The 26778-nt window shown below is 37.2% G+C and overlaps 2 protein-coding genes across 2 annotated transcripts in view; one reads left to right on the top strand and one right to left on the bottom strand.

The window, feature by feature from the left end:
- Positions 1–4121: 4121 nt before the first annotated feature.
- LOC111513346 (uncharacterized) lies at positions 4122–19457 on the top strand. The gene is made up of 3 exons (XM_074174910.1): positions 4122–4482; positions 13689–14098; positions 19146–19457. Exons 1-3 carry the CDS (start codon positions 4205–4207, stop codon positions 19271–19273), a joined length of 816 nt encoding a protein of 271 aa, XP_074031011.1. The 5' UTR covers positions 4122–4204; the 3' UTR covers positions 19274–19457.
- A 2851-nt stretch (positions 19458–22308) lies between these two features.
- The window catches only part of LOC111513354 (uncharacterized), a 46467-nt gene continuing 41997 nt past the window's right edge, over positions 22309–26778 (bottom strand). Inside the window, exons 8-10 of the mRNA XM_023169557.2 lie at positions 24195–24339; positions 23516–23621; positions 22309–22642 (exon numbers count right to left, since the gene is read on the bottom strand). Of these exons, the coding sequence (XP_023025325.2) occupies positions 22445–22642; positions 23516–23621; positions 24195–24339 (449 nt within the window). The 3' untranslated portion in view covers positions 22309–22444. The remainder of the gene's footprint in view (positions 22643–23515; positions 23622–24194; positions 24340–26778) is intronic.

The raw sequence follows: 26778 nt of genomic DNA on the forward strand, positions 1-26778 counted from the left end.
TAGGCCAAGACTCGCCGAACACACACTCTCTTTGGCAACCTTGAGGTGTCTCACGGGTCTCACGGTGGCCTTACTGTCTTTGCGCGGCTACTTCAACCTTCTTGGGGTTCCCTCCATGGAGGTGCACAAGTGAGGGAGCTTTTCTGACGTGTGTTCGCTGAACGGACTCTGGAGAAGTTGACAAGTAACCCTAATTTCAATCGAAAAATCATCTTCAGCGATGAGGCCCATTTCTGGATGAATTGGTATGTGAACAAACAAACTTGTCGAATATGGAACAATACCGATCCAAAGCGTACAATACATCATAAAAAGTCACTGTTTGTTGCGGATTTGGGGCTGGCGACGTCATCCATCCATATTTCTTTGAGAACGACGTTGGCGAGCACTATAGGTCGATGATTGCCAACTTCTCTGACCTGGATTGGATGATCTGGACACCATTGACATGTGGTTTCAACAGGACGGCGCTACATGCCACACAGCTCATGCCACATTGGATATTCCTGCACGAGCGATTCAAGGGCATGGTCATCTCATGTGCTGGTGATGTGAACTAGTCACCGAGTCGTGCGATTTGACCCCGTTAGACTTATTCTTGTGGGGTTTTCTTATGTCGCAGTTGTATTTGAATAAGCCACAAATCACAGCGGTCCTCAAAGGCAACAGAACCCATGCCATCGGTCAAACTCAGCCTGATTGGCTTCCACACATAATGGCATCGATAGGTCTTCCAAACGAATAAAAAATTTCGATGATATCCCACGCACACTTTATTTTATTTGAATTCATAAATAGGAAGCGTTCAATGGAATGCCCTATATTTTGTTTCCAAGCAAGTATTTTATTTTCAAATTAACAGACTTGTTAATTTGAGACGATAGTTCATCAAACCATTGTAAACCAAATTATGTTTTTTGTTGATGGAAAATAACAATAATTTTGATTGGGGTATCTGAACAAATTAAAAAATCACGCATTTTGCCCTATTTACTAGGATAAGGAACTGTCATCTTTCACTATGGAGCTGTTATATCCTTATGGAAGGTGATTATATTATTAAAAATTTGTCAAATGTAACAATCTAACCAAGAAAAAAGACTCTGTAGTTTATATCTGAAAGTAATTACTGATGAAGATCATAGCAGTGTTTTAGAAAATATTAACCCTGCCAAATATGCTCCGTTTATAGGAGCTCACTGATAAATGTTGAGAGTGTCCAAAAATAAAATGGACTTTGGTGTGTCAAACAGAGTTTTTGTTACCTCATTTAGCATCAAAAATCAAGTAACATTTATCGCCTGTTCGGATGAGTACTTTTAAAATGGAGCTTCACACATTGCTTTCTTTTGGTCACTGGTCCTGTAGAGAAAGGTATTCATAGATTCAATCCAGAACCATCCCAGAAAATCGTTTCCATCATGTCTGTTTCGTGAAACTATCGACTCAAAAAAATGTCCAATTCCATTGAAAAAAGAAGCTCGATTTCTTTCTAAAATTAGATACTTTCATCTCAACAGAGTAGCTTTTTTTGCTTCAGAGTTGAACTTTCCCCTTTAGTATCCTTATAAGGCTCTACTCCAATGTCTTACTGTTTTCCAAGCATGTAATGGGTATAATAATGAAGACTTTTATTATTATTATATGACGAAGAACATATCAAAATGATGTAGGAGTTCGATCTACATCTTTTTTATGTTACCTGTGTCCCTTTGAGATTGAACTTGATCCTCATTGATACTAAACCCATTGATCCCTAAAAGTCTTTGAGGGATAATTGATGGTACTCTAACCTTAACCCTGATAATCATATTTTGTTTCGAATATTCACTACGTGTTTTTGTGTCTTTCTATCTGTAGCATCTTTAAATTCAAAAAGTGTTTGTGTGGGATATCATCGATTCTCTTGTATTCGTTTGAAAGACCTACTGAATAGGGGAGCCCAAGCGGGGATTCCGGGATTAACTAAAGCGCGGCAGATTAATATACAGGGGGATACCTTGTACCCGGTTAAGTACCTCCACCAAATATGAGTCCCATATATGAGGGAAGAAGGATCAGATTAGTAAAAAAAATTGATAATCAGAAATTCTCGAGCGCGTCAGATTAAGGTAGGGTGAGATAATTACCTGCTAAAAAGTGTATATTCCAGTAATCTGACAGTTTGAGAGTAACGTAAAGAAAGGGGAGAGCAGCAAAGTTGTAAAAAATAACGTCATTTCAACATTCTCGAGCTTAGCAATTTTTTTTTCATTTTGAAGGAAATAATTCAAGGATAACGAAAAATATATAATCTGACGATTTCCGCAAGCCGAAATAACAAAAATTCGTCGATGAAGTTTATTGCGTGTAGCTGTGTGATACCTATATTTCCCTCTCCGAGTTTTTATTCCTCTATTCTCAATTCACTTTTTCTCTATCTATTACTTTCTCACTCCATCCCCACTCTGAATTCTGTTGCCATGACGCCATCACAGCTGATCACAGAGAATCGTTCCTGATGAAGATGAAGATGATGATTAATTAATCAATTAATTGATCGATGTAGCCGTTACTACGTGGCAGGAAATCATAATGAAGAAAAGAGAAATTGAACTTTCTATGTTTTTTACCACTTTAATTTGTGACTGACGTTACTGCAGTTTCGTCCTATAAGGACATTTTCAATATATAAGTTTGAAAAAGTGGTAAAAACATAAAAAGTTTCATTCCTCTTTTCTTCATTAATTATTCAATTGATTATAAAAAATTAATTTTTTTTGATATTTTCTTATAAATACAAGTATTCTACTTAAAAAACATACACTTATTTATTTGCATGCTATTTCCTGAGCTTTTCAATTATTTAAGTTCAATAAATAAAAAAAATATTGTTTTTGTCAGATTAAGCGAATCCCTATAGATAATCGTCAGATTATGAGACATCACGTCTAAAACATAAAGATGAATCACATATATCTTAATCTGACGCGCTTGAGTATTTCAAAATGGCCAATTTTTTTTTGCACATTATAATAGTGACCGCGAGTTTGCGTTAGATCGAAATCGTCAGATTATTGAATGAGAGCTTTTTTTGTTGCACTTAACACCCCCTTGGAAAATCTGACGCGCTCGATTGAATTTTTTTCTTTTCACTTTTAAACGATCAGATTAACATACCAACATCATAAAAATACGTACGACATTGATGCTATCAATATCTGACGCGCTCAAGTATGTCCATGCAACAGTATTTTTTACATATTTAAAAATCTATAGCCGTTTCCCCCACCGATGAAAAGGTATATATTATATAACATTTTTTTCTTCTTATCATCTAAGCTTTGCAACCTAATATGTCTCAATGACGCTCGAGTGAATCCCCATTTTGCATCGTGGGCTCCCCTGCTATAAAAGACGTTCAGTGAAGTAACTTGGTTTGGAATCTTTTAATTTTTAATTTTCATTTCTTGAATAAATAAAAACTGATTTTATAGAGGTAGCTCCAACAAGATGGCCGTTATCAATTGTCAAAGTTCTGAAGTCCCTATAGTTTATTTATTATAATTCATACCACAATTCTGAAGAATTGAGGTGTTTTTATCACAAACTTGATCAAAATGAAATATTACTTTCCTCATCTAAAGGGTTCACCAGTTAGACTCTTTTGCTCGCTCCAAAACTCCCGAAACTTATTCCGAAGATGGAGTTATTTGCATCGCCTCTGCTGCTTTCAAGCATTTGAGGCCATAACACTTCTGCAGCTTTGCTTCGAGTGCTATAACGTAAGAGATATTTTTGAGAATGACCAATTAAAATTACAGTCCAACTTACATCACAAATGGAATACTAAAACGGCCTTCTCTACTTTTTCCTAGGAACCTGCCAATATTTATAAAAAGCCCAGCCACACCTCATAGACGTTGTCCATTCCAGTAATGCCCAAAGAGTATTAGTATTACTGACGAATATTATCACAGACTAGGGCGTCTACTTTTTTTCTGATAATCAACATTGCGCTCACATTCAATGGCATTTTGTTACGAATCATTTCAGCATATCAATGACATGGGTGCGTGTTTCTTCAGTACATAAGCAAGACTATCACGTTTTTATCGCCCTGAATATCTACGCGATGGCCAAAAATTGATCTATCTAGGGCACTGTCACAGCTCGTCACTAAATTCATTTTCATTACTTACAGTCTTCCGTTAAGTTCAGAACAATGAGCACCCTTGACATATCGAAGAAAGCGATCTTCTTACTTTTCATCATTTCTTCTCGGGAAGTTTTTTGCTCAGAGGTACCGGATTTTGACTCGCAAGGAGAGGATTCGTATTTGAAAGCTTACAAGAAGTCTCACAGTGAAAGTGTGAAGGTATTAGATTCGAGTGTGAAAAGATCCGACAGGGAATTTCAAGTTAATCCCAACGATGGGTATCCGTATCCTACTCCACAGCCTCAGTACGGATCTCCGGTGAATTACGGTCCGTCGGGGTCCCAGTAAGTCTTCTTAACTTCACTATTTAACACAATATTTAGTAAGGATGTATATCGTGGGGTGAATACTACAACTAGCTATTTCGAGGAAACTTAAATTAATGTTTTTTTTACGATTTTGGTTGAATATAAAGACTTGATTCAATGTCATTTTACTAGCATTTCTAAATTTCACCAATTCAGCATTAAAACTATTTTTGATCTTGATTCAGATACATAGTATTCAAATATAATATTTTATGAAAGAATTATGTTTTTAAATGAATATTTCCCAACACCGTTATTTTAACACCTCCACACGTGTTTAGATCACCAAGTGATCATCTTCAAGGGGAAGACCAAATTCCAAACTAAACATACTTACAATGTTATTCTTATCTGTATCATAGATACCTCTTCTAGGTACCTGAGTCTTTAGTGTCTTTAATTTATTTCACAATATTGCTTTACCTACTAATTTTAAATTAATTTTACAATGTGTCCTTATGTGATAGTCAGGTAAATCTAATAATTAAAATATTATTTTAACAAGCTATATAGTATACTATCAGGTATTGGTTCACAATCGTTATTCATAATATTATGTTTACTGATTTCTACACTCTCAAAGGCATCTAGATGCCTCTTGTTGTTAACTTGTCTAACTAATCTTAATAAAGTGAAGTCTATGGAATGGTTTTGTTGCAAAATATGATGGGCGACTGCTGATTTTTCTGGTCTTCCATATTCTAGGTGTGCTAAGTGTTCCTTATATCTTATTTTAATACATCTTTTTGTCTGTCCATAATATTTTGCATCGCAGTGCTTACATTTAATTTCGTAAATTCCAGACTTTTCCAAATTCTCGACTTTGTCTTTTGTATTTTGCATCCCAAGTAAAATGATGTTTTTGTTCGTTTTATATTCAGTTTAGTAAATCAGCCTCGTGAATAAATTGTTTATTTGCGATCTATTATTGTATTGACAATAATGCACTGCAAAAAATGTTTCATTTTACGAAAAAAAAAACAATTCGATAAAAAAAATTAATATGTTGAACAACTAGATAGGTGAACTTGACTAGATCTAGAATGGTTTTTCTCTCTGATGATTACCTTGTCTAGTTTTAACAATTCTAGGTACCACCTGAAAACTGTCTACAATAATTACCTAGTTTTAGTATGTTGTGCACCTAACCTAATGGAATTTTCTTTTGCAGTTATCCGTATTTTGTCAAATTTCTAATTACCTAGTTGTAATACCCCACGGTATAACTTTTCAAGTTTCGGGAATGAATAAATTTCCTGACATTTATTTTCATCTATAAATATAATAACCCTAATTTTGAAATCAATGTTTTTGAGACCATTCGGTATTTTTCGAAGTGAATTGGTTCCATAATAATTTTGGGAAAAATCAAACTTTCATACATTATGCAATGAAATCTTACACACAAACTGGAATATATCAGATAGATTATGGCTATCGAATGTTTCTATAATAAATTGTATGAAATTATCAGACTAATTAAACAAAAAGCGAAACAGCATAAAAATATTAAAATACGGGAAATACTGCTTATTACCAAGGGATTGGAAGAATTAGAGGAACTGTAAAAGAGAAAATCAAAGAGGCCTAAGCAAATTATTTTCAAGAAATTCAGGTCCAGTTGAAAAATGAACCTAAGTCATTCTGGCAGTTTCTCATACATAACAAAAATAGAACCTCTAGAATTCTTGCAGAAATGTTGAAGTTGATTCCCCTGTACTATTATCACAAATATATTTTCATGTGCCAAGATTGGAGTGTAGATCAAATATCACTTCTAAGTTCTCAAACAAATATTATGTCTACATCACCAATTAATGTGATGTGTTCATATGCTAACAAATTTCACCAAACTCAAACACCTGTTCATGCAGCTGCTGTTTCGTAAGAATATAATATCATCTTTCCCACCAACCAATTTCCTCGAGTCTTTGAAGACCCACTAGATGCTCGTTAGGACAACTAAAATTGACATTTTAATGGGCGATGATCAACTGTATTGCCAAACATGCGCCAAACTAACTGACTATTATAAGACAAGTATGGCTAAGGCACCAGTCAATCTAATAATAACACTGATGATCTTCAAATATGGCTCAACCATGAACACTTCAATCCAGCAGACCACTACTGAAATCTTCATGCAGTCATTGTTCACTGTGGTTATGGCGTTAAATCTGGTCATTATTACGCCTTGGTCAAAGACGAAACGGACTGATTTGAGTTTGACGATAGTCGTATTACTTAATATTCTAGCAATATTTTGAATTTATTGGAGCCTCTGGAGACCTCCTACATTTTATTTTGTGAAAGAAGGGACATTGTCAGATCAATATCTTCAGATGATTTGGTGCTGCAGATTTTCTCGGGTTTTCCAGCAGCTGAAAAAGCAAATGCACTAATGGAATAAATCAAGTCGCCCCGGAGCGCCATTTAATTTTTGTTGTTGTTTTATAATTTCATAATTTTTATTACTTTCTTTTTTTATATATTACAGTAAATTCTAACAAATAGTCAAATATGTTTGATATTTTTAACTGCAGTAAGAGTGAATTAACAAATAGATCTCGAGCACATCTATAAGCAATTTGGGAATCAACCATAGATGTAATCTATTGCTTCATAAATGGTTACTGTTGGGCAATAAATGCTATATTTTTCCACCGAAGTATGCGCTGGTCAGGACCTATCCCCCGACCACTCCCCACACCGTGGGGTAAGTGATCATGTGCCCTAGGCAAGCGCAGTGAACCGAGAATGACAGCTAAGATTTCTGCGTCCGTACGGCAAGCCGGTATGCTTTTAAGATTCGACAAATTATTATTATTATTATTATTATTATTATTATTATTATTATAACTTACCAGCCGACTATTGCGTCTTTGCACGCTTTGGAGTCGGTTCACCAAGTGCAGTCCACTCAGGTGACGATGGTTCATGGTTCTGATTCGGGAGACAAATGATGGAGCTATGTTTTATCCATTATCACATATATACGCGTAAATTGAGGTTTATCTCACAAACTAATAGTCCGACAGCTGTGAATCTTGCACATATGCCTTTCGAGGGTTAGGGTTAACTAAAACTGAATTATGTAAGTAGAAAATCGATTTCTTGGGACTTGTGTTGTCGAAGGATGGGGTATCACCAGATCCAGGCAAGGCTTAAACGATTGTAGAAATGGAAGCACCAAAAGATGTCAAGGAAGTTCAACGCTTTATGGGCACTGTAACATTCCTAGCGAAATTTATCCCTAATAGGAGTTAAATTATGCAACTAATTACAAGTTCAGTCAGTCCAAGCAATGCATTTCTATGGGGCCCAGCACAACAAGAGGCATTCCAGAAAATAAAAGATTTGCTTATATCAGCACCTTGTTTAACAATGTATGATGCAAATAAATCTACAATCCTATCCTGTGACGCTTCTACCAAAGAACTGGGGGCTGTATTACTTCAAATAGAAGGTGGTCATAAGAAACCTGTAGCATACATCTCGAGGACATTGACCCCAGCTGAACAAAATTATGCAAACATAGAAAGGGAAGCACTAGCTCTGACCTGGGCAAGTGATCGACTAAAGAGCTTTCTGATAGGAAAACAATAAACCATAGAGACCGATCACAAGCCACTTGTACAAATATTTAAAACTAAGCACCTCGCTGATCTGTCTCCAAGACTTCAAAGGTTTAGAATGCGCATGATGCGTTATGATTACAATATTGTATATACCCCAGGGAAAAATTTATATATTGCTGATACTTTATCTCGTAAACCTATACCTTCAGAAGATGACAAAGAATTAGAAGAAGAAATCGATGCCTTCATTCATGGGGACACTCTCGCAGGTATTCCCACATCTGATGAGAACGTAACACGAGTTGCTAACTCGCAAAACAAAGCTCCAACCTGTAACCAACTGAAGAACTACATGATGGGAGACTGGCCTCACAAGTCTGTATTATCGTGTGATGTTAAACCATACTACCCAGTACGTCACGAACTATCTGTTGTGGATGGTATCCTTCTTAGAGGGAGGCGTATGATCATTCCATGCGAGCTCAGGACAATGATGTTGGAAAAATTGCATGCTGGTCACTTTGGAATAACTAAAACTCGTCTTCGTGCTCTGGGAACGATGTGGTGGCCAGGAATTTCTCAAGAGGTAGAAGCTGAAGTAAAATCTTGTCCTATCTGTATTCAAAACTCGACAAACCATCATGAGCCTTTATTGCCAGCTTACTTTCCGCATTATTCATGGCAAGTGACATCAATGGACCTTTTCAAAACTGAAGGAAAATGGTATATCCTCAGAACTGATAACTATTCCAGATTTTTCGAAATACTCCCTGTTCAGAACATGAGATAATAAACATCTGTAAAACAACATTTGCGAACACAATTTCATGCTGTTGAAACATCAGGGTTCCAACAGTCTGCAGGAGAATGGGGGTTCTCTACATCAAGAAGTAGCCCACAATTCCACCAAGCGAATGGTGCAGCAGAAGCTGCTGTAAAAGTCGCAAAAACTTTAATAAAAAAGAACAAGAACAACGTCGAGATGGCACTTCTGTCATATCGAAACACACCACTAGAGAATGGAATGATGTTTGGAAGAAAATTGAGAGATAATCTACCATCAATCGCATTAGCTGAATTTAAATCATCAAAGAAGCTAGTAAGTGCGGAGAAGAAGTACCGTTTGAAATATAAAAAATTATATGATGGAAAACATGGACCGAAGAATTTGAGACGACTTCGAACTGTGATTTTGTATGGATCACAGACCTGAAACGACATGGGGAAATCATTAACGAAATTAAACCAAGATCATACATAGTTAAGACTGCCATAAGCACCATAAGGAGAAACCGTTTTCATCTGATCCCTGCTCCATATCTAAGCAATATCCCCGACGGAGTAGTGAAACAACTGCCAGGGATTCAACGAACAAATTCGACTCCAGAAACTACAACTAACACCCCAAAAACCAACAAACATTGAGAAATGTAGTCAGGAAGTAGAAAGTCACCCAACTCAACCCAAAACGCCTGTACGACTTCCAACGCCAATGAAAATTGAGGGACCATTCAATATCGAGCAGGGTAAGAATATAACACGCTCTGGGAGAGCGTGTTATATTCAATCGTGAAGATTAGTCAGTAGTTGTGATGAAGCTGAAGATGTATCATCTTGGAGGGGGATGTTGTATTACCTACCTTTACCAGAGTCATGAAAAAGGAAGAAAATTATGACTGATAAATTGTAACAACATATAATGTTTTCATAATATAATATAATCTATATAAAGTAGTCAATACTTCTATAAAGAGTTAATCCGTAGAACGAATAAAACAGTTTTGCTCACTGCTTTCTTTCATTATCGTGGCGTAGTGCATCAACAACGTGACCATGCCTAAGCCACCGTATTCACCAGGTTTGTCCCTAGAAATTGATGAATAAATAAATATTTTTGGAGAAAAATTGAAGTTCACCCTATTTTTTGAACAGGCAGCATATTTGCAATAAAATATAAATATTAGAACTCCATTCTATTAGATCGATTCAGGTAATCACACATAATCATTTCGCAGGACATACTCAGGACTCAGATTTTCGCACAATATTATTTTCAAATAATCGTAAATTACCCATTACTCGGCAGGTAATAAAATTTAACGGTTACGTCCGACTGATGTAAAAGCAGTTACAAATGTGTTCAACAATCCTCGTTTATTTAAACACTTACACGGATCTCTGGTTATATGTGTTAATCACATAGCGGATGTGACGAGTTAATGTCCATTCACACATATTCGGCTCTTGTCCGTGACTTATCTCTTGTTTCCGTGAGTTGCGTTGAGACCCGCAGTGTGGCATGCTTTTTTTTTCAAATACCTAAAGAACTTGCAGTGATTGTATGAATATTTATTAAAATTATTGCCGCAGATGAATACTTATCGGAGGTTGTTGCTAGGCAGACAATTTTCATTTGAAAGTCCGTCATGAGACTGGCAGTGCAAGAGAAAAATAAGAAATTCATTGAAATTATATCAAGAACAAGAGAATTGAGAACCGCATCTTGATGGCTGAAGGACGAATTCTTTACACAAGATGAGAAACTGCCAATGGTATCGCCACTTTCACCAGTCATAGCCAACATGTATATGGAGTGGTTTGAAACTCTGGCCATTGAAGATGCCCACAAGAAACCTCGAGTCTGGTTGAGATATGTTGACGACACCTTCATAATATGGAACCATGGGAATACTGAACTAGACACCTTCCTGAAACACATCAACAGCGTGAGACCTTCCATCACTTTCACAATGGAGAAGGAAATCCACAACGAATTGCCATTCTTAGACGTTTTGGTGAAGAGGACCGACACTAAGTGGGAAACATCTGTATAGCGAAAATCCACTCACACGGGACAGTATCTAAACCACGAATCGAATCACCATCAATCAACTAAAAGAGGAATCATCAAGACTCTATTAGACCGTGCTTTCGGGCTCTGTAACACGAAGGAAGGTCTCGAGAAGGAACTAGACATCATCAAAAATGATATTCTACGGAATAGCTACTCCAAAGCGATGGTAGAAAAGATTTTGGCTAAAAGACAGCAGGAGCCTAGCAAGGAAAAGAAGCCGTTACAACCAATGTTTGCACTTCCATACATCAGAGGGTTATCGGAGAGGATAAGCAAAATTGGTTCCAAGTACAACATCAGAACCTGCTTCAGAATCGGTAACACTATCCATAGCAGCCTCACGTAAACCAGGCCACCAAACGCGCACTGCGATTCTATGAATTGCATTTATCGGATACCCTGTAAGTGCGGAAAATCCTATATTGGTGCAACTAAGAGGCCATTGAATGCTCGCATTGCCGAGCACAAGACACAAGCGAGGGGAAACCAGCAAATCAGGAATAACAGATCATATTTGGACCCATCAATACAACATCGAGTGGTCCCAAGCTGAGATCTTACACAGAGAGGAACATTGGTTTAGGAGAAAATTCAAGGAAGCCACATACTTGTTCAACAACGTATTCAGCCACGCCAGCGTAGAAATACGCAACATATGGAAACCCATCATCAAGCGAAAAATGGCCAACTCCCGCCAAACGGTCATCTCCCACTGAACCACTGAAGCGGAAAAAATGGAAAGCGGGGATAAGTGAAAGTACTCGAACTACCCATAAATAGTCATCTCTCGGAGGAATCAGGCCAGTCATCACCCGAAGACGATTGTGGATACTAACAATCGAAACGTCGTGAACTAACTTGGTTTGAAATCTCTTAACTTTTTTATTTTTATTTTCATTTTGTATTTCTTCATTTTTATTTTTTGTAATTGTTTTATTTTTACTTGTATTTTATTTCACTCTTATTTAATTTCAGTTTTTTTGCTTAATATAATTATTATTTACAGCTATTTATTTTTAGCTCTTCTTTTAGTTGTTTCAGCGATTTCAAATCATTTTATATATTAGACGATGGAAGTCCGAACTAGTGACATTCAGTATAACTCCAATTGAAAAATACATAAAGAACTACTTTTTTTATAAAAACAAAATTAAAATGTATTTTGATTAAATATGTAGACTTCTCGAGAAATGATGGGAAATAATTTCTTCAGTAAATTCGTGTCAATGGTAACTTTTTGTAATAAATAAAAAACACCGGAAGATACTTCCTGTAGGATTAGCGCAGGCTTCTTCTGAGAACGTCCGTCATTAATACTCGTAACACATGAATGGAATGTGATAAATGTATTTTTTATTTAAATCAAATTGACGATAGAAATTATAGAACGGATATTTAGTAATGGATACATACTCAGACCTTTTAAATTCTCGTAATTGTTGAGAGTTCTCTTCGTTGATTTGATACTGATCCCAATTATAACTGAATAAAGGTAATTATTTTTTAAAGATGCATACAGTTATTTTTATTAAGACATCCTAATTTGTCCACTTGAGTCTTCATTCACTATTTAGTGGGTGTTTTATACCGGTTGGAGTAGTTTTTCTTCGATGAATAACCTTAATGATTTCCGAAAAGGAATAAAAACAGATTTATTTGTCATTTAGTTGAAGCTGAATAAAAAAAAAGACTTGAAGAGAACTTTGAGGGGGCGATTTGAAATATTAATATTAATAACAATAATGGCTTTGGTGGAAACAGGAACACGAAACTCATGATCGAGAAAAGTAGAAATATAGCGAGATTTCATGATTACTTGTTACGATTTCAATTACTGTGTCAAAGCTAGTTTTTTCTACACCCGTACTCTAACAATACAGTTATATGACCATAATCCGTTTCATAATGATATCCATTATGATACAGATTTTTCATAACGATACAGATTATCAACCAATAGAAACCCATAATTTTTCAATCAAGAATCCTGTTCCTTTGTTTGTCCTAGATTCTAACCTAAGTAACTAATTGCTTTATTTGTCAAAATCAGTTTTCATATTACATACCTATATTATCAAAATGTCTGAAAACAGCGATATAGAAGGAATACCATCGACTCCAATATTTTTAAAAGATCAGATTAATTACAGTTGTTATATTCAATATAAATATAATTAGAATCTTTATAGTTTTCATATATCCATGATAATACCATTAAGTTTGTGTTTTTTTTTTAAAAATATGAGTTAATTACTGTAAATGTGTTCAATACAAATATAATATTTATAGTTTTTCATTATTTATCGGGTTTAGAAAAAATAGCGTATGCAACTCTCATGTAATGGTTATTAATACACTCGCATATACCATACAAAACTCGCCTTCGGCTCATTTCGTATCCCGGTTAATGCTCGTGTCTTAATAACCATCATTACATGATCGTTGCATAATATACTATAATTTGTTCTCACATACTACCAATATGTGGTGATATTCCCAACATGTTTGTCCAGGGTATTATTATAACTATCCGTTGATGATAATAACCCTGGTGGAGAAGCACACTAGGCATATTGGGAGCAGGCTTACCATTTTGGGATCCATTGGTGGATCCCCATTCCATTATACTTCTTCTGGTGTAGCTCTGAGTGATCGGTAGTGAAGGCAATTTGAAGCACAAAACATTTAGTCATTCAACTGTATTGTAACATAGACCATCCTATTCTCAAACACAACTTTTCTGATTTCAGGTACGATGTACACAGTCACCCGTATCCTCCTCTACCAGCATATGGACCACCAGCTCCTCCACCTGCCTATGGACCGCCAGCTCCACCTGTGTACGGACCCCCCGCTCCACCACCAGTCTACGGTCCTCCAGCTCCTCCACCAGCATATGGGCCACCAGTTTATGGTTCCCCATCCTCCGTGCAAGTATTTTATGGAGTTCCTCACGCTCTCGGTTCTATTTGGGACAAACTCAAATTCAAATTGAGCTTATTCACGTTAGGCAAAATACTGCTCAAGCTGATAATTTTCAAAAAGATTGTTAGTTGGATAGCGGTGTTATGTTTGCTTCTATTTATACCATCTTTGAAACAGAAGGTGGAATCTTCCGATGGAAGTCAGAACGAAGAGTCTAGAGCATTTGGAAAGTTCAGTAAGTATCTTAAAATATAATTTGAAAACTGTATCAACCGATTACACGAAAATAATACTGGATACTAACAATAAAAAATTCGCGAGTAACTTAGCACGAGATATTTTTCATATTTTTATTATAATGAGATTTTAATGAAGTGTTGATGATTTTTGTTTTCGCTTTATACAGTGTGTCAATTTTAAAACTCACAATGGGCTATATCTCACGAACGAAAGCTGATATCGAAAAATGCTTGAAACAGTTTCTAGGATAGTAAGGGGGAACTAAAGTGACATGAAAGAGAACTCACCCCCATCAACTTCCTAGGCCCCACCCACCAAAACACAAAAAGTTCAAATTGCAAACTCCTACTTGTGATACATCATTGAAAAAACTATAAAAAATGCAATCCAATGATATAAATAATAATTGTACAGGGTGAAGCAATAATTGTGAAACTTTGGCTTCAATGGAATATTTAATGAGATTTTTGTTGAGCTACAAATTTATTAAAAATTTCAATTGAGTAAATGTTCAAAGTGCGTTCCGTTGTTTTGTTAACAATGATACAGCCTATTTTCAAATTCTGCACGAACTTTGGCAAATGTTGTTCTAGTAATGGCGCGACATGCTTGCGTAATTCTTCCTCGCAATTCCCCAAGTGACGCAGGTTGAGTTTTATAAACAACTGAATTGAGGTGACCCCACAGATAAAAAAAGGTAGGTGGCGCCAAGTCTGGTGATCGCGGTGGCCACTCAATAGGTCCTCTCCTTCCAATCCATTTGTTCGGATAATTAGTATCCAACCAGTGCCTAACTGGAGCTGCATAGTGAGGAGGTGCTGCATCTTGTTGCGTAGAAAATCTTAGTCTACAGCTAGGTTGCCTTGGTAGTCATTTTGGTTCTCTAATTCATGCACAATTAAAGGTTCAATGGTGTTTTCTAGCATATCGAGATAAATATCGCCACTTAAATTGCTTGGTATGAACAAAGGACCAATTATAGCATCGCCTAATATCCCTGCTTAACATTCAGTTTTTCAGGATATTGAGTGTGACCTTCTCTGAATCGATGCACCACTGAAACAAATATTTTTTAACAACCTTGGTTCAACGCGAATTCTTTCAGTCATGAGTTCACAAAACTCAATTCGTTGGTCTGGATCATCATCGCCTAGTTCATGAAGAATTCGGGTTTTGTACGGGTGAAACTTATGTAATTTCAACACCTTTCTAACCGACTCACGTGAAAGTCCTGTCACTGCAGATACTTGACGTGTTGATGCAGTAGGCTCCATTGTAAAATTTCCAAGGACGTCAATTTGGGTTGCTTCATTCAGAAATATTTTGGCATTCCTTTTTTTATTTTGCACTGATCCCGTTTCTCTAAACTTTTCAACTAAATCGCGGACGTACACGGGACTTACATTCGTGCCTTTCATGAAATATTTGAGCTATTTTTAAATAACACTGGTTCTGGGAGGCAAATATGAAAATTATCTCCACGCGCTCAGGTATACTGTAAACCATCGTGACATACACAGCTGAATGACAGTACAGATCGTACGAATGATGAAAACTGATGACATTTAAAAGTCTCAAACAAACCAGAAAGTATTGACTCTGACAGAACCCAAAAAACAGATCTTTCCAATTTTGTTTTGCAAAAACGGCAATTTAAGTTTGTAGCTCAACAAAAACCTCATTAAATATTCCATTTAAGCCAAAGTTTCACAATTATTGCTTCACCCTGTACAATTATTATTTATACCAATTTGCAATTTGAACTTTTTGAGTTTTGGTGTGTGGGGCCTAGGGGGTTGATGGGGGTAAGTTCTCTATCATGTCACTTTAGTTTCCCCTTGCTATCCTATAAACGGTTTCAAGCATTTTTCGATATCAGCTTTCGTTCGTAAGATATATCCCATTGTTAGTTTAAAAATTGACACACTGTAGATAGTTCAATTGATAATATTGATACAGTATTCTCCTATCACATGGGCTGAAAATTCCCAGGCCTAAGAAAATAAAAGCGTTTTTTTTCAAAATTGGCTTTATTTATCAACGTAATCTCCATCAAGAGCCACACAATCATTTCAGGCCTCAGTTTCAGCAATAACCTCTTCATTCGAGCGAAATTTCTTACCGTTGAACATTTTTTGAGGTCTGCGAACAGCCAGTAGTCGCTGGGAGCCAAATCTGGCAAATACGGTGGATGCGCCAATGACAATGTTTTGATTGACTTATGACAAGTTTGTTATGTTTAAACAAGACAAACACTGCTCAGAATCATCTCATAGTCAAATGCTCATAAAATATAAAGCCAACACATTCTTTTGATATCTTTACAGTGTCAGCTAACTCACGCAACTTCATTTTTCGATCATCCAAAATGATTTTGTGGATTTTTTATATTTTCTAGTGTTACAGACTCATTTGGATTTCCCCTGCGTTCTGCATCATCGGTGTCTCTGCGACCATGTTTGAAATCAGCAAATCAACGTTTATTTGTTGTTTCTGATGGAGCGGAGTCTTTATAACACTTTTTCAAGTCATTGCTTTGCTTGAACGGTATTTCTTCCCATCACAAAGCAGTGTAAAATAAAAACACGAAATTATTTTTGATCCATCGTTCTGAAAATAACAAAAGTAGTGTCACTCTTAGCACAATAACTCGCAAACTTATGGGTAGAATACTATGAAGTGGAAAGTCATCTTCGTGTCAGTCGGGATGGAGTCCAGCTCCCCTACCCTTTCGGCTGATTATTGGTCTCGAGAGGGACCGATGGGTACATGACTGACGGTATGGCGGCCTGAAGTCCTCAGACATCATTGCCGCCCTTCACGGGATACCCCTACTTGGCTGGGGTGGGATGCATGAGAAAGCTATTCATCCGTTAACGGGGGACATGAGGGCCTCATTCGACAGAGTGTCGGGGCCTTCTATATCGGGAGGGGTCGTCTACAGCATAATCTATGGCTTCCCTAACTGAAGAATACTATGAAATTTCAATAGTCCATGTATTATTCAATTTCCATTTCAGCTCACAATAATTTGTTCAGATTGATTGATTCACACACATACACAGAAAGAAGTCTCGTGGATAAGAAGGCTGTTAACTTGAGCCTCATGGGAAATAAAAAGAATAGTGGGAGGCAGAAGTGGAGAAGCAAATGATATCAAAGGAAAGAAGAACACAACAAAAAAACACAGAATTTTAGCAAGAGAAGCTAAATGAATACAAAAACTACATCTACACAACAAAGTAAGGTAGAGAGATGAAAATATTTCAAATTCGTTGCTGAAAATACTTTGACAGTTGAGATAAAACAAAGAAAGCATTTTGAAAGGCAGTTCAAATTCTTGAAAAGGAATTCTGCAGACCAAGAAAATTTTAACTGAAAACGGTATACAAGGGCCTATATCTAGCTGACCCAAAGAAAGGGATGACGACCCTTATACTTGAAAATTCGTGTGAAATATTTCGGTTGAGAGGCGCAAAAATCACGGAACGGTTGTTTCAACCTTGTTAAACAGGTATGATATTCAGTAGACCAACAGACGCAAAAGAAATTAAGATTCCCTCGGGGACTGATATTAAAAAAAAGGAGGAACTTGCCTATCCAACTGTTCATGATCAGTGCTCAAAGTTCTAACGATTCCACAAGTATAAAGGACTGGAAAGCACAGTTGAGTTTGAAGTTGCCAGATATGCTTTCCATCAGTTATGTAAAGGGAAAGAATTGCCAGTTACAAATGAATAAAGATATGGAATTTATCGAGTCAAGAGCTGTTGCGGTTGATATTTCTAAGGCCTTTGACCGTGTGTGGCATGAGGGTTTGCTAGCCAATCTTCAATGCTATGGCTTGTCGGATCATTATTATGTATGGGTCTTCAGCTTCCCGAAAGAACGTTCCCTGCTAGTCGCCGGCGATACATATCTCTCAAATACTTTCACCATCAACGCTAGTGTTCCCCAGGAGTCCATATGGTCTCCAACCCTCTTTCAATTGATATCAATGACTTATTGGAAAAAACCAAGAATCCAATACATATTTTTGCTGACGACAGCACACTTGTTTCGTTATTCTATTTAGATTCCAGGGCATCGGTTGCGAATGCACATCTTCACCGGCAGCAGGAGGTTGCATATCTTAGGATCTATAAGTGATTTCGAATTGGGGTGGAAGCAACCAGGTTCAATTCAATGCCACGAAAACCCAGGTATCGGTTTTCTCTACAAAAAAAAGTCTCTAAACCGGATATAATAACGTCAGGACAGATAATTCCGCTTATTTCTGCTTCGATAAGTTTGCTGGGGGTTGAATTGCATAGGCTCCTTCTCAAAAGCATGGATCACTGTTCTGAACTAGAAAACTGTACAAACCCCAGCAACTTTTGATGTTTTATAAAGCTCAGATCAAACTTCGGAGTATTGTTCACATGTACTAAGCTCCGCTCTTAAGCATACCCTGAAGCTGCTGGATTCCCCCCAGAAAAGAGCCACCCAACTGATTGGAAACACGACGATTACTTCCAACCTTGATAGTTTGAAACATTGAAGAAAGGTTGGAGATTTGTCTCTCTTTTATAGATACTTCCACTGAAGCTGTTCAAGTGATTTGGCCCATTTGATTCCACCAAGAGCGGTACATATCAGAAATACGCGTAGGACTGTGGCTACTCATCGTTTTGAGATTCAACTTCAACCCAGTATCAAGTGTATTCTGTCCTTAAAAATGGTAACCATTGAAATACTCGTCAAGCGTTAGATGTAGATGTGAAAGTTGTAGAGGATATTTGAAACACTTTATGTGAATCTACTTATAATGAATTATCATTTCGATTTTTGCCGCATATTTGTTATGAAATGGAAGAAACTCGTGCAAATTATTTTTTGATTGAACGTTTTTTTTTTCATTTTTTCTTTAGATTCACTTCCATCTGCTATCACTTTCCCCACTATCTTTTCTAAGTTCTATAGTTAAAAATAAACAAGCTTCAAGCAATTATTTTCTGTGTGAATTTCAGAAAACCATTTTTGATTTTTTGTTTCATTTTCAGGTGATGAAACTGTCAGTAACATGACAGATTTTATTCTACAAGCTCTCGATAGCAAATCCTTTGAAGAAAAATATAATCAAACGATAATAAATAATGAGTTTCATCAAAACAAGACAAAAACAGCATGATGACTTCTGACTGCCGGAGGCTGTATCCCAAAGCATATTTTCCAGAGATAAATAATTTGTGAAAATCTAGTCTGATTCATTAGTTACGAGTATTTTATTTATTTATTTATTTATTTCAATAATTTCTGTGAAAAAGCTGGAGATCTTATAGATGGTTCAATAAACTTACATATAATCAGAAACATCAGGTTGTTTTGAATGGTTTGTCAGTTTTTATGAGTCTACTTCAAAGTGACATCTGATTGAATACCGATTTGACCGAACTAAGCCTGTACAAGAGTGTGTCATAATGATCTCCAGAGGACGCTAACTTGGTTAACGAAACGCGCGTCGAGAGACCGTAATTTTTGTTCTGGTGTTGGAAAAGTGTTTTCAATAGGTTTATTCCACGCCAGAGGTTCCAATACGAATTATCAAGACAAATTGAATAATTCGACGAAGGCCGTTTTTGTCTGGTCCTGATTGGCGAAGGTTCTACCGGTGAGAAAGTTATCGAAGTGCTTGAAAATATTGTAGTTTTTAGGCGAAAGGTCTGGGGAGTATGGTGGGGAGGTGAGTGAGGCAAAACTTCGAAGCTAAATTCATTTAATTTCTGGACGATTATCTGTGAAACGTGCGGAGGGGCATTGTCGTGGAACAGGATCGGACTTTTTCTGTTGACCAGGGCCGGCTGCTGCTGACGCAATTTTCTGTACATTTCGTCAAGTTCCTCACACTATGACTCTGCTGTGATGGTTTGGCCTGGTTGAATCTCACCAGTCGCTGACTACCATACAGTAACCATGCTATTTTTTTATGGGTCTTCGCCTTTGGCAAGTGCCTGGGTGGCTCATCGGTGTCCAACCACTGTCTTGAACAGACCTCGAATGTGACAATTTCTGTCGATAGTTCAAATCGTAGGGCACCTACTCGAGCTTTTTGACCTCCCCAATAGGTTTTAAATAATCAAAAACTGCATGTGTATTGGCTCAGTCTTCAGTAGAACACTCAAAGAAAATAGTTACGTAAATTATTATAGTATACCATGCACCTGTGCATGGCAATTCAATTCAATTCGGCAACTTTCAAGTCCACTAGGCGCACTTTCCTTGAACACATTTTGTCTCTTATTATCTATTTTCCACAAAACTGAAAATGTCCACTTATTTTAATCGAGTCCGAAACACTTATTTATTTTCACAAGTTTATTTTTCGCGAGAAAGGTCTATCAGTTTATGTTTCCGTAATCCGGTACTGTCCACTTCGCGAAACTCAATGAATCACCAGTCTATCTGCGCGAACAAATGAGTATTAATAGTAAATTTCACCACGCGCTCACAAATTTGTTTTAAAAATCCACTTCTGATTACCAATTACAACGAATTAAAGAATTTACTGTCTTAAACAAATTTATTTCTGAAAATATTTCACTATCGCAAACTAATTTATTTACAATACTTAGCAACTAACGCTTAATTTATCTTCACTGTTTGAATTCCTTGTTTTCCGCTTAATTCGCTTTCTGAACTCATACTGCCTCTCTGGACGGGAAGCAGGGCTTATATATCGGTGCATGGTATATCCATGGATACAAGGCTGAATGAACATCGTAGAAACTTGTGATGTACTGTTTGGAACCTTTGGTGTAGTAATGAATATTACTGGAGTTTTTTCCCAACACCAAATCGTTATTTTTACACCTCGACACGTGTTTCGATCACCAAGTGATCATCCTCAAGATAAAACTGCAGTTTTATCTTCCTCTTGAAGATGATCACTTGGTGATCGAAACACGTGTCGAGGTGTAAAAATAACGATTTGGTGTTGGGAAAAAACTCCAGTAATATTCATCGTAGGAACTGAAGATTAGGTCAGTAGCGGAACACGCGTTTAGTGAAGGAGATCATACGATACTGTTTGAAGATGTGAAACTACTTGCACCCGATCATGGATACCATAGTCGGCTTGTACGGGAAGCCATAGAAATTCATAAACATACAGAAAATTTCAACAGAAAAGAGGAGGCGATGACGCTTAACCGGATTTGGAATCCCATACTAAAATATGCAGTATTGCAACGCAATGTAACAGGTAATAACACTTCGGCCAAAGATGCTAAGGTGCCAGCAGTGTAACATAATGTAACAGGTAATAGCACTTCGGTCAATAACAACGCACCAATTAGAACTAGAAATCACGAGTCATCGGTGAACCATCAGGATGAATAGACCTCTGAAGAAGCCAGCCACTCGTGCTGGCGAAAGTTCAGGATACAGTTCCAAACCACGACGGCCTTCAAACTCGAACGAAGATCATAACACTGAGTTACTATAGTCACAGTAATAGATGGAGAGGGAACTTTCCCAATTCCTGTAGTTAGAAGTTTTGAGAAATGTAATTCAATATGGTATCTGTTTGTGTTGCTTCACTCTTGAGTTTATACAAATCATTAAAGTGGGTAAAGGTGGCAATACGAGCCCATACGTTGAAATCTCACGCTGAAGTGTGTTTTTTGAATAGGTTACAATTGATTTTCATCAAGTAACGGTCAGATCTATTATAAAGTGACAATATTTTAGTAGATTACGTCCTAGTGCCGCCATATTGAATTTGAAGCAAATGAAATCTCTGCCGCCATTTTGAATAGAAATTGTCACTTGTGTTATATCATTGAGGAGGATTTTATATCCTATCACTTGGTCTGAGAAAATATACAGGGTTCTCCTTGAAGTTTTTGACTTGGGTTCAATTCCAGTTGAACTGCTACGGATTTTGAATTGTCTTGAACGGCCACATATATCATAAAGTTGTTTTACTGCATTGTAAATATGAAGAATGATATTAATTTTTCAACTCCTCAATTTAGTGTTCACAACATGCAACAGCTATCCTTTATTTCTGCTCTCAACTTCCAAGAAACATTGAATTTATATTAAAAAATTACCATAAATGAAAAATATCATTTATTGTGTGAATAACAAATCACCATGACTGAAAAATTTCAAATTAGAACCATCAAAAATCATTTGAATGTTTGGATAAATAAAAAAACCGAATGCACAAAATGAAATGGCTGTCAGAATCTATTAACAACAGATACATCTTTATATACACAGGTAATCAAAATGAAAGCATGCGCTGGGGGATATTATTCTGGGAGAAGTATCGCAAGTATTTATATAAAATCATTTTTCATCTGGATAAGCTTCTATTTCTTCTTGTATCTCCAGCGCCCAGCTCACCCAAGCGCTGATGTGGGGCGATTTTCTCGAAGAACGGATGCTGCAGAGATTCTTTTAAAGTTATCCTCTCTGAGGGTTCGTACTCCAACATTTTGAAGATCAAGTCGAAAAGTGCATTGTGGTCTGGTTCGTCACTTTGTCGATATCTCTGAAATATCAAAATGTATTCGATAACATTTTCCATATGACGTATTTGTTTCATCACATTGAATTAAAAAAAAAATGCTCCTACGGGGCCATTTTGAAAGGAACTGGTCACTGTTAAATCGTTATAAATTCACATTGTTGTTTAATGAAAACATCGGTCTGGTGTTTTTAGTTGTTCGACTTTGAAGCTATTTTCAAGAAGGTATGACTACACCAACGTCTCATACTGTCTAGTCAGGTAATGACATGCCTTAAGGGTATTGTGACCTGACCCCAAGGTCTCATTCTGCCTACTTCCAGGTCTCATCACCAGTCTCCGCAAAGGTCTCAACCTGGCTACGCACAAGCGTCAACTGTGAAAGTCACATGCTCTGCTCAGTTATTTATGTCCTTAGATGAGTGAAGGCGTGTACATGTGGAGTTGGTAGTGGCAACAGGGGTGTAACTAGCAGAAGCGAGGTGTGTAGTTTTGCGAGATGTACGGCGTAGCAGTAGTGATCCACATGAATGATGTAATTTTTGTGAATCATCTTGTTTGTTGAGGCCTTGCTCCTACAACCGGTCTTCTCTCCATTCGCCTAGGGACATAAATACCAGACCAGAACGTGTGTGCTCACTGTCGACGCTTGGGAATAGGCAGATTGAGACCCTTATGGAAACAAGTGACGAGACCTGGGGCTTAGGCAGATTGAGACCCTGGCGTCAAGTCACAAAACCCTTAAAGTATGTTACTACTTAGAGAGTGAGCAGATTGAGACCTCAGTGTACTAATACTTGAGAATGGCTTCAAACTTGAAGTCAAAACGTCAAACAACTAAAAACACCAGTTATATTGTTGTACAGTACGAATTGAAAGAATGAAAAATGAACTTACGATCAAGGGTTTGCAATTATCTCTTACATATCTCCCAGCTGAACTTCTCTCGTCCCATTCGAGCTTTCCTCGATAGAAATATTTAGTTTTTGTTCTCCTTGCCATCCTGTTGAATAAAAATATTTTCAACGTTGAAAACAGATCATTTGAAGACTTTACTTTATATAGTTTGCTAGTGTTTGGGTACATGTAGAACATTTTCAAAGTATTAGTTGTTTACAAAAGATAACTCTATATATTTTGGTCCATATTAGGCATAGATGGATGTTTTTAAATACTCCATCAAAAGTAGTCGAAATTTTTATTGCTCCTCAAGAAGGAAATTGAAGAATATGAATGGAACTTTTGGCTAATCCCAACCACTGTATGACACTGAATGAAAGACAGACAGGCACTGGAATCCTTATTGGAAAAAGTATGAAATAAACAGTCTCGAATATTCAACAAAAATAATTTGTTGTGTGGGATTTTTTTTTCAGATAGTGGAATGTAAAAATCCCCAGAAAACTCAATAAAATTACCCTAGTCTCATATGGAATTCTCATTTCTCAATGTTTTTATTCAGTTATTCGTATGTAGAATGATGTTTTCGTTCATGTATCGTAACAACATTGAATTTATTCTGCTCAGTAAAGACATCCTAATTGTAATCAAATAAATCATGGAAAAATATACAAACCTCACTGGAATTTCTCCAAGGATCCTTTGCATCATCGCTAGATGCTCCCGGTTATCATGGGTTTGGAAAAGTGTTATTCCCAGGTACAATTCAAAGAGTATGCAGCCTATCGACCAAACATCGCATGGTTGGGACCATCCCAATTCTGAAATTTAGATTCGGGTGAAAACAAACTCCACGAGGAAACTAATGATTATTATTTCATATCAGAATTTGAATGAACGGCAACATAACTCGCTACTGAATTCTGAAAGCTAAAGTACAAGAATGTGGAAAAGGAAATGGGTGAAGAATTCTTTATTTGAGAGTTGTATGTCAATATAATTCTACTGTTTACGGCATATTTTTTTTAATATTGAGACCAAACTGAACTGACGCTGGAATTTTCATTTTCAATTGAGTTAATATACATCAGGAATAAGGACGGTACTAGGATAGAACTTTGGAGGTATGTCAAGTATTTTTAAATCATTTTACTAAACACAGGCATTATCTGAGAAAAGTTTGGTTGGGTAACACAATCAATTTTGTCTTAAAAACTTAATACTGAACTGGTATTATCATTGATTTCAGTAACTTCTATTGTTGAAAATCCTCCCATAACATGCCATGTAATCGTGGTCTGTTGTAGATGTTTATACGACCGAATGAATCAGGTTTTATAACGCTAATCCTCTTGCCAAAAGATTTGCCGTTATTAACCCGGTTTGGTAACGTTAGATGTAAATGGTGTTGCATTAACGAAGGTTTCAGTACAATCGTTAGTTGTTGTTTGGGGTTAAAATGGACACCAATATACCTTGGCACAATCATGTCGCTGGAATTGCAAAAGCTGCTTCTCAAAAGCTTGGAACACTGTTCCGAACCAGAAAACTGTACACACCTCAGCAACTTTTGATGCTTTATAAAGCTCAGATCAGACCTTCTTTGTAAGTGTTTACACAATTTTATAATGATGAATGTGATTTGTGTATACACATTCATTACGTTTTGGTAAACTCGATTTAGAAATCCTCCTTTTGAGATTTCATATGAACGTGTTCTATTGTAGGTATTTACAGGAATGAATATATCCGGCTTTATGAGTTAATCCACTTTCCAAATGGATTGGTGTTATACCACCAGTTTGGTTGTGATAATGTTTAAAGTATCTATTTTAGTGATCCGGTTTTGAAACGGTTATTCTCTTGCCAAAAGGTAAAGCGTTATTAAACCAGTTTTCAACGTTAGACGTAAACGGTGTTCATACCGAGGTATTAAAGTAGGTTTCAGTAAATTCGAATGTCAATTCTTCGTCAAGGATGATTTGACCACGTGTAAACGTGATAATTTATGTGAAAGTGATAGTTTACGGATCACTTCTTGAACACTTTCAAGTAGTTTTTTAAGTATGGGAAAAAATCATGTTCCGCGACGCCCGGACGCCGCTGGTTTTCGTCAATCGATTGTGACTTGGCCAAGATCTCGCTCAACTCGACTTGCGCTTCGTGATCGTTGTAGATGTCGCCTCTCTTCGAGAGACTTCCCTATCGGTTTCCAGAGACTTCTATCACGATATATAAACACTACCAACAGGCAGATGGGGCGAGTAGGACAAGAACTCTTAACGATGCAGGGGTCCCACAAGGTGCAGTCCTTTCGCCACACCTCTTCTCGGTATGCACAGCAGACGTGCCCAAGCCGGAGAACAACTTTAACAAGTTGGCGCCCTACGCGGACGACACAGCACTGCTGGCGAGATCTACAAGCCAAGCGCAAGTAACCAGATACTTGCAGTAACAGGCAGATAGATTAGAGGAATGGGCCAACCTGTGGAAGATCAGTATAAACCCTGACAAGAGACAGGCAAACTGTTCACCCGGAGGATGTCACACCCGGAAGGAAACGTCATCTTCAACGGACAAGATATTCCGTGGACCAACGAAGCTAGATACTTGGAGGTCAACCCAGACAAAAGATTAATGTTCAGGTCTCACGTACGGCAGAGAATAGGAATGGCGAGATCTGCCCGACAAAACCTATTACCAATGATAGGTCGAAGAAGCAACATGGGACTGAAAATGAAGCTGCTGATGATGAAAACGGTATTACTACCGATAATCCTATATGCCTGGGGCCAGTGCGCAGCGACATACAGAAAACAGATCCAGTCGTTTCTGAACGCGTGCGTAAGGGTCGTCCTAAACGCTCCAAGATATGTACCGAATAGGTACATATTCCGGGAACATTCACTACGTGGAGCATACATGAGGAAACACGCAGAGGACACGTTTGACAGAATTCGAGCGCACGACAACCCAGCGCTAAGCGACCTACATAACAGGGATGACCCCAAATTCCGCGAGAGGGACAAACACAGGAGGCCAACGAAGCAGAACCAAAGATCACCCCCGAGAGTCGCTGTCAGGCGGCTCCGGTAAGTATAATTTTCTAACAGATAACTAACACTTCATTTTCAGGTTCAACGAGGAGCACTCGACCGCGATCTGTTTTAAAACGATAGTCTCCGGTTAGTTTTTGGGGATCCCATGCAAAAATTCAGTTAGGAAAGTCAAGATAAAACAATACAATAGATCAGAAAGTA

Source organism: Leptinotarsa decemlineata, unplaced genomic scaffold (assembly GCF_025532065.1).
Source record: "Leptinotarsa decemlineata unplaced genomic scaffold, Ldec_3_MD MMD2_tig00000882_RagTag_RagTag, whole genome shotgun sequence".
In the NCBI taxonomy this organism is placed as follows: Eukaryota; Metazoa; Arthropoda; class Insecta; order Coleoptera; family Chrysomelidae; genus Leptinotarsa; species Leptinotarsa decemlineata.

Bases quoted from the DNA above. Each gene is read 5' to 3' on its own strand.
- LOC111513346 (XM_074174910.1), top strand. From the start codon at position 4,205: ATGAGCACCCTTGACATATCGAAGAAAGCGATCTTCTTACTTTTCATC. The intron at 4,483-13,688 runs GTAAGTCTTCTT...TTCTGATTTCAG, and splicing joins TACGGTCCGTCGGGGTCCCA to GTACGATGTACACAGTCACC. The intron at 14,099-19,145 runs GTAAGTATCTTA...TTTCATTTTCAG, and splicing joins TAGAGCATTTGGAAAGTTCA to GTGATGAAACTGTCAGTAAC.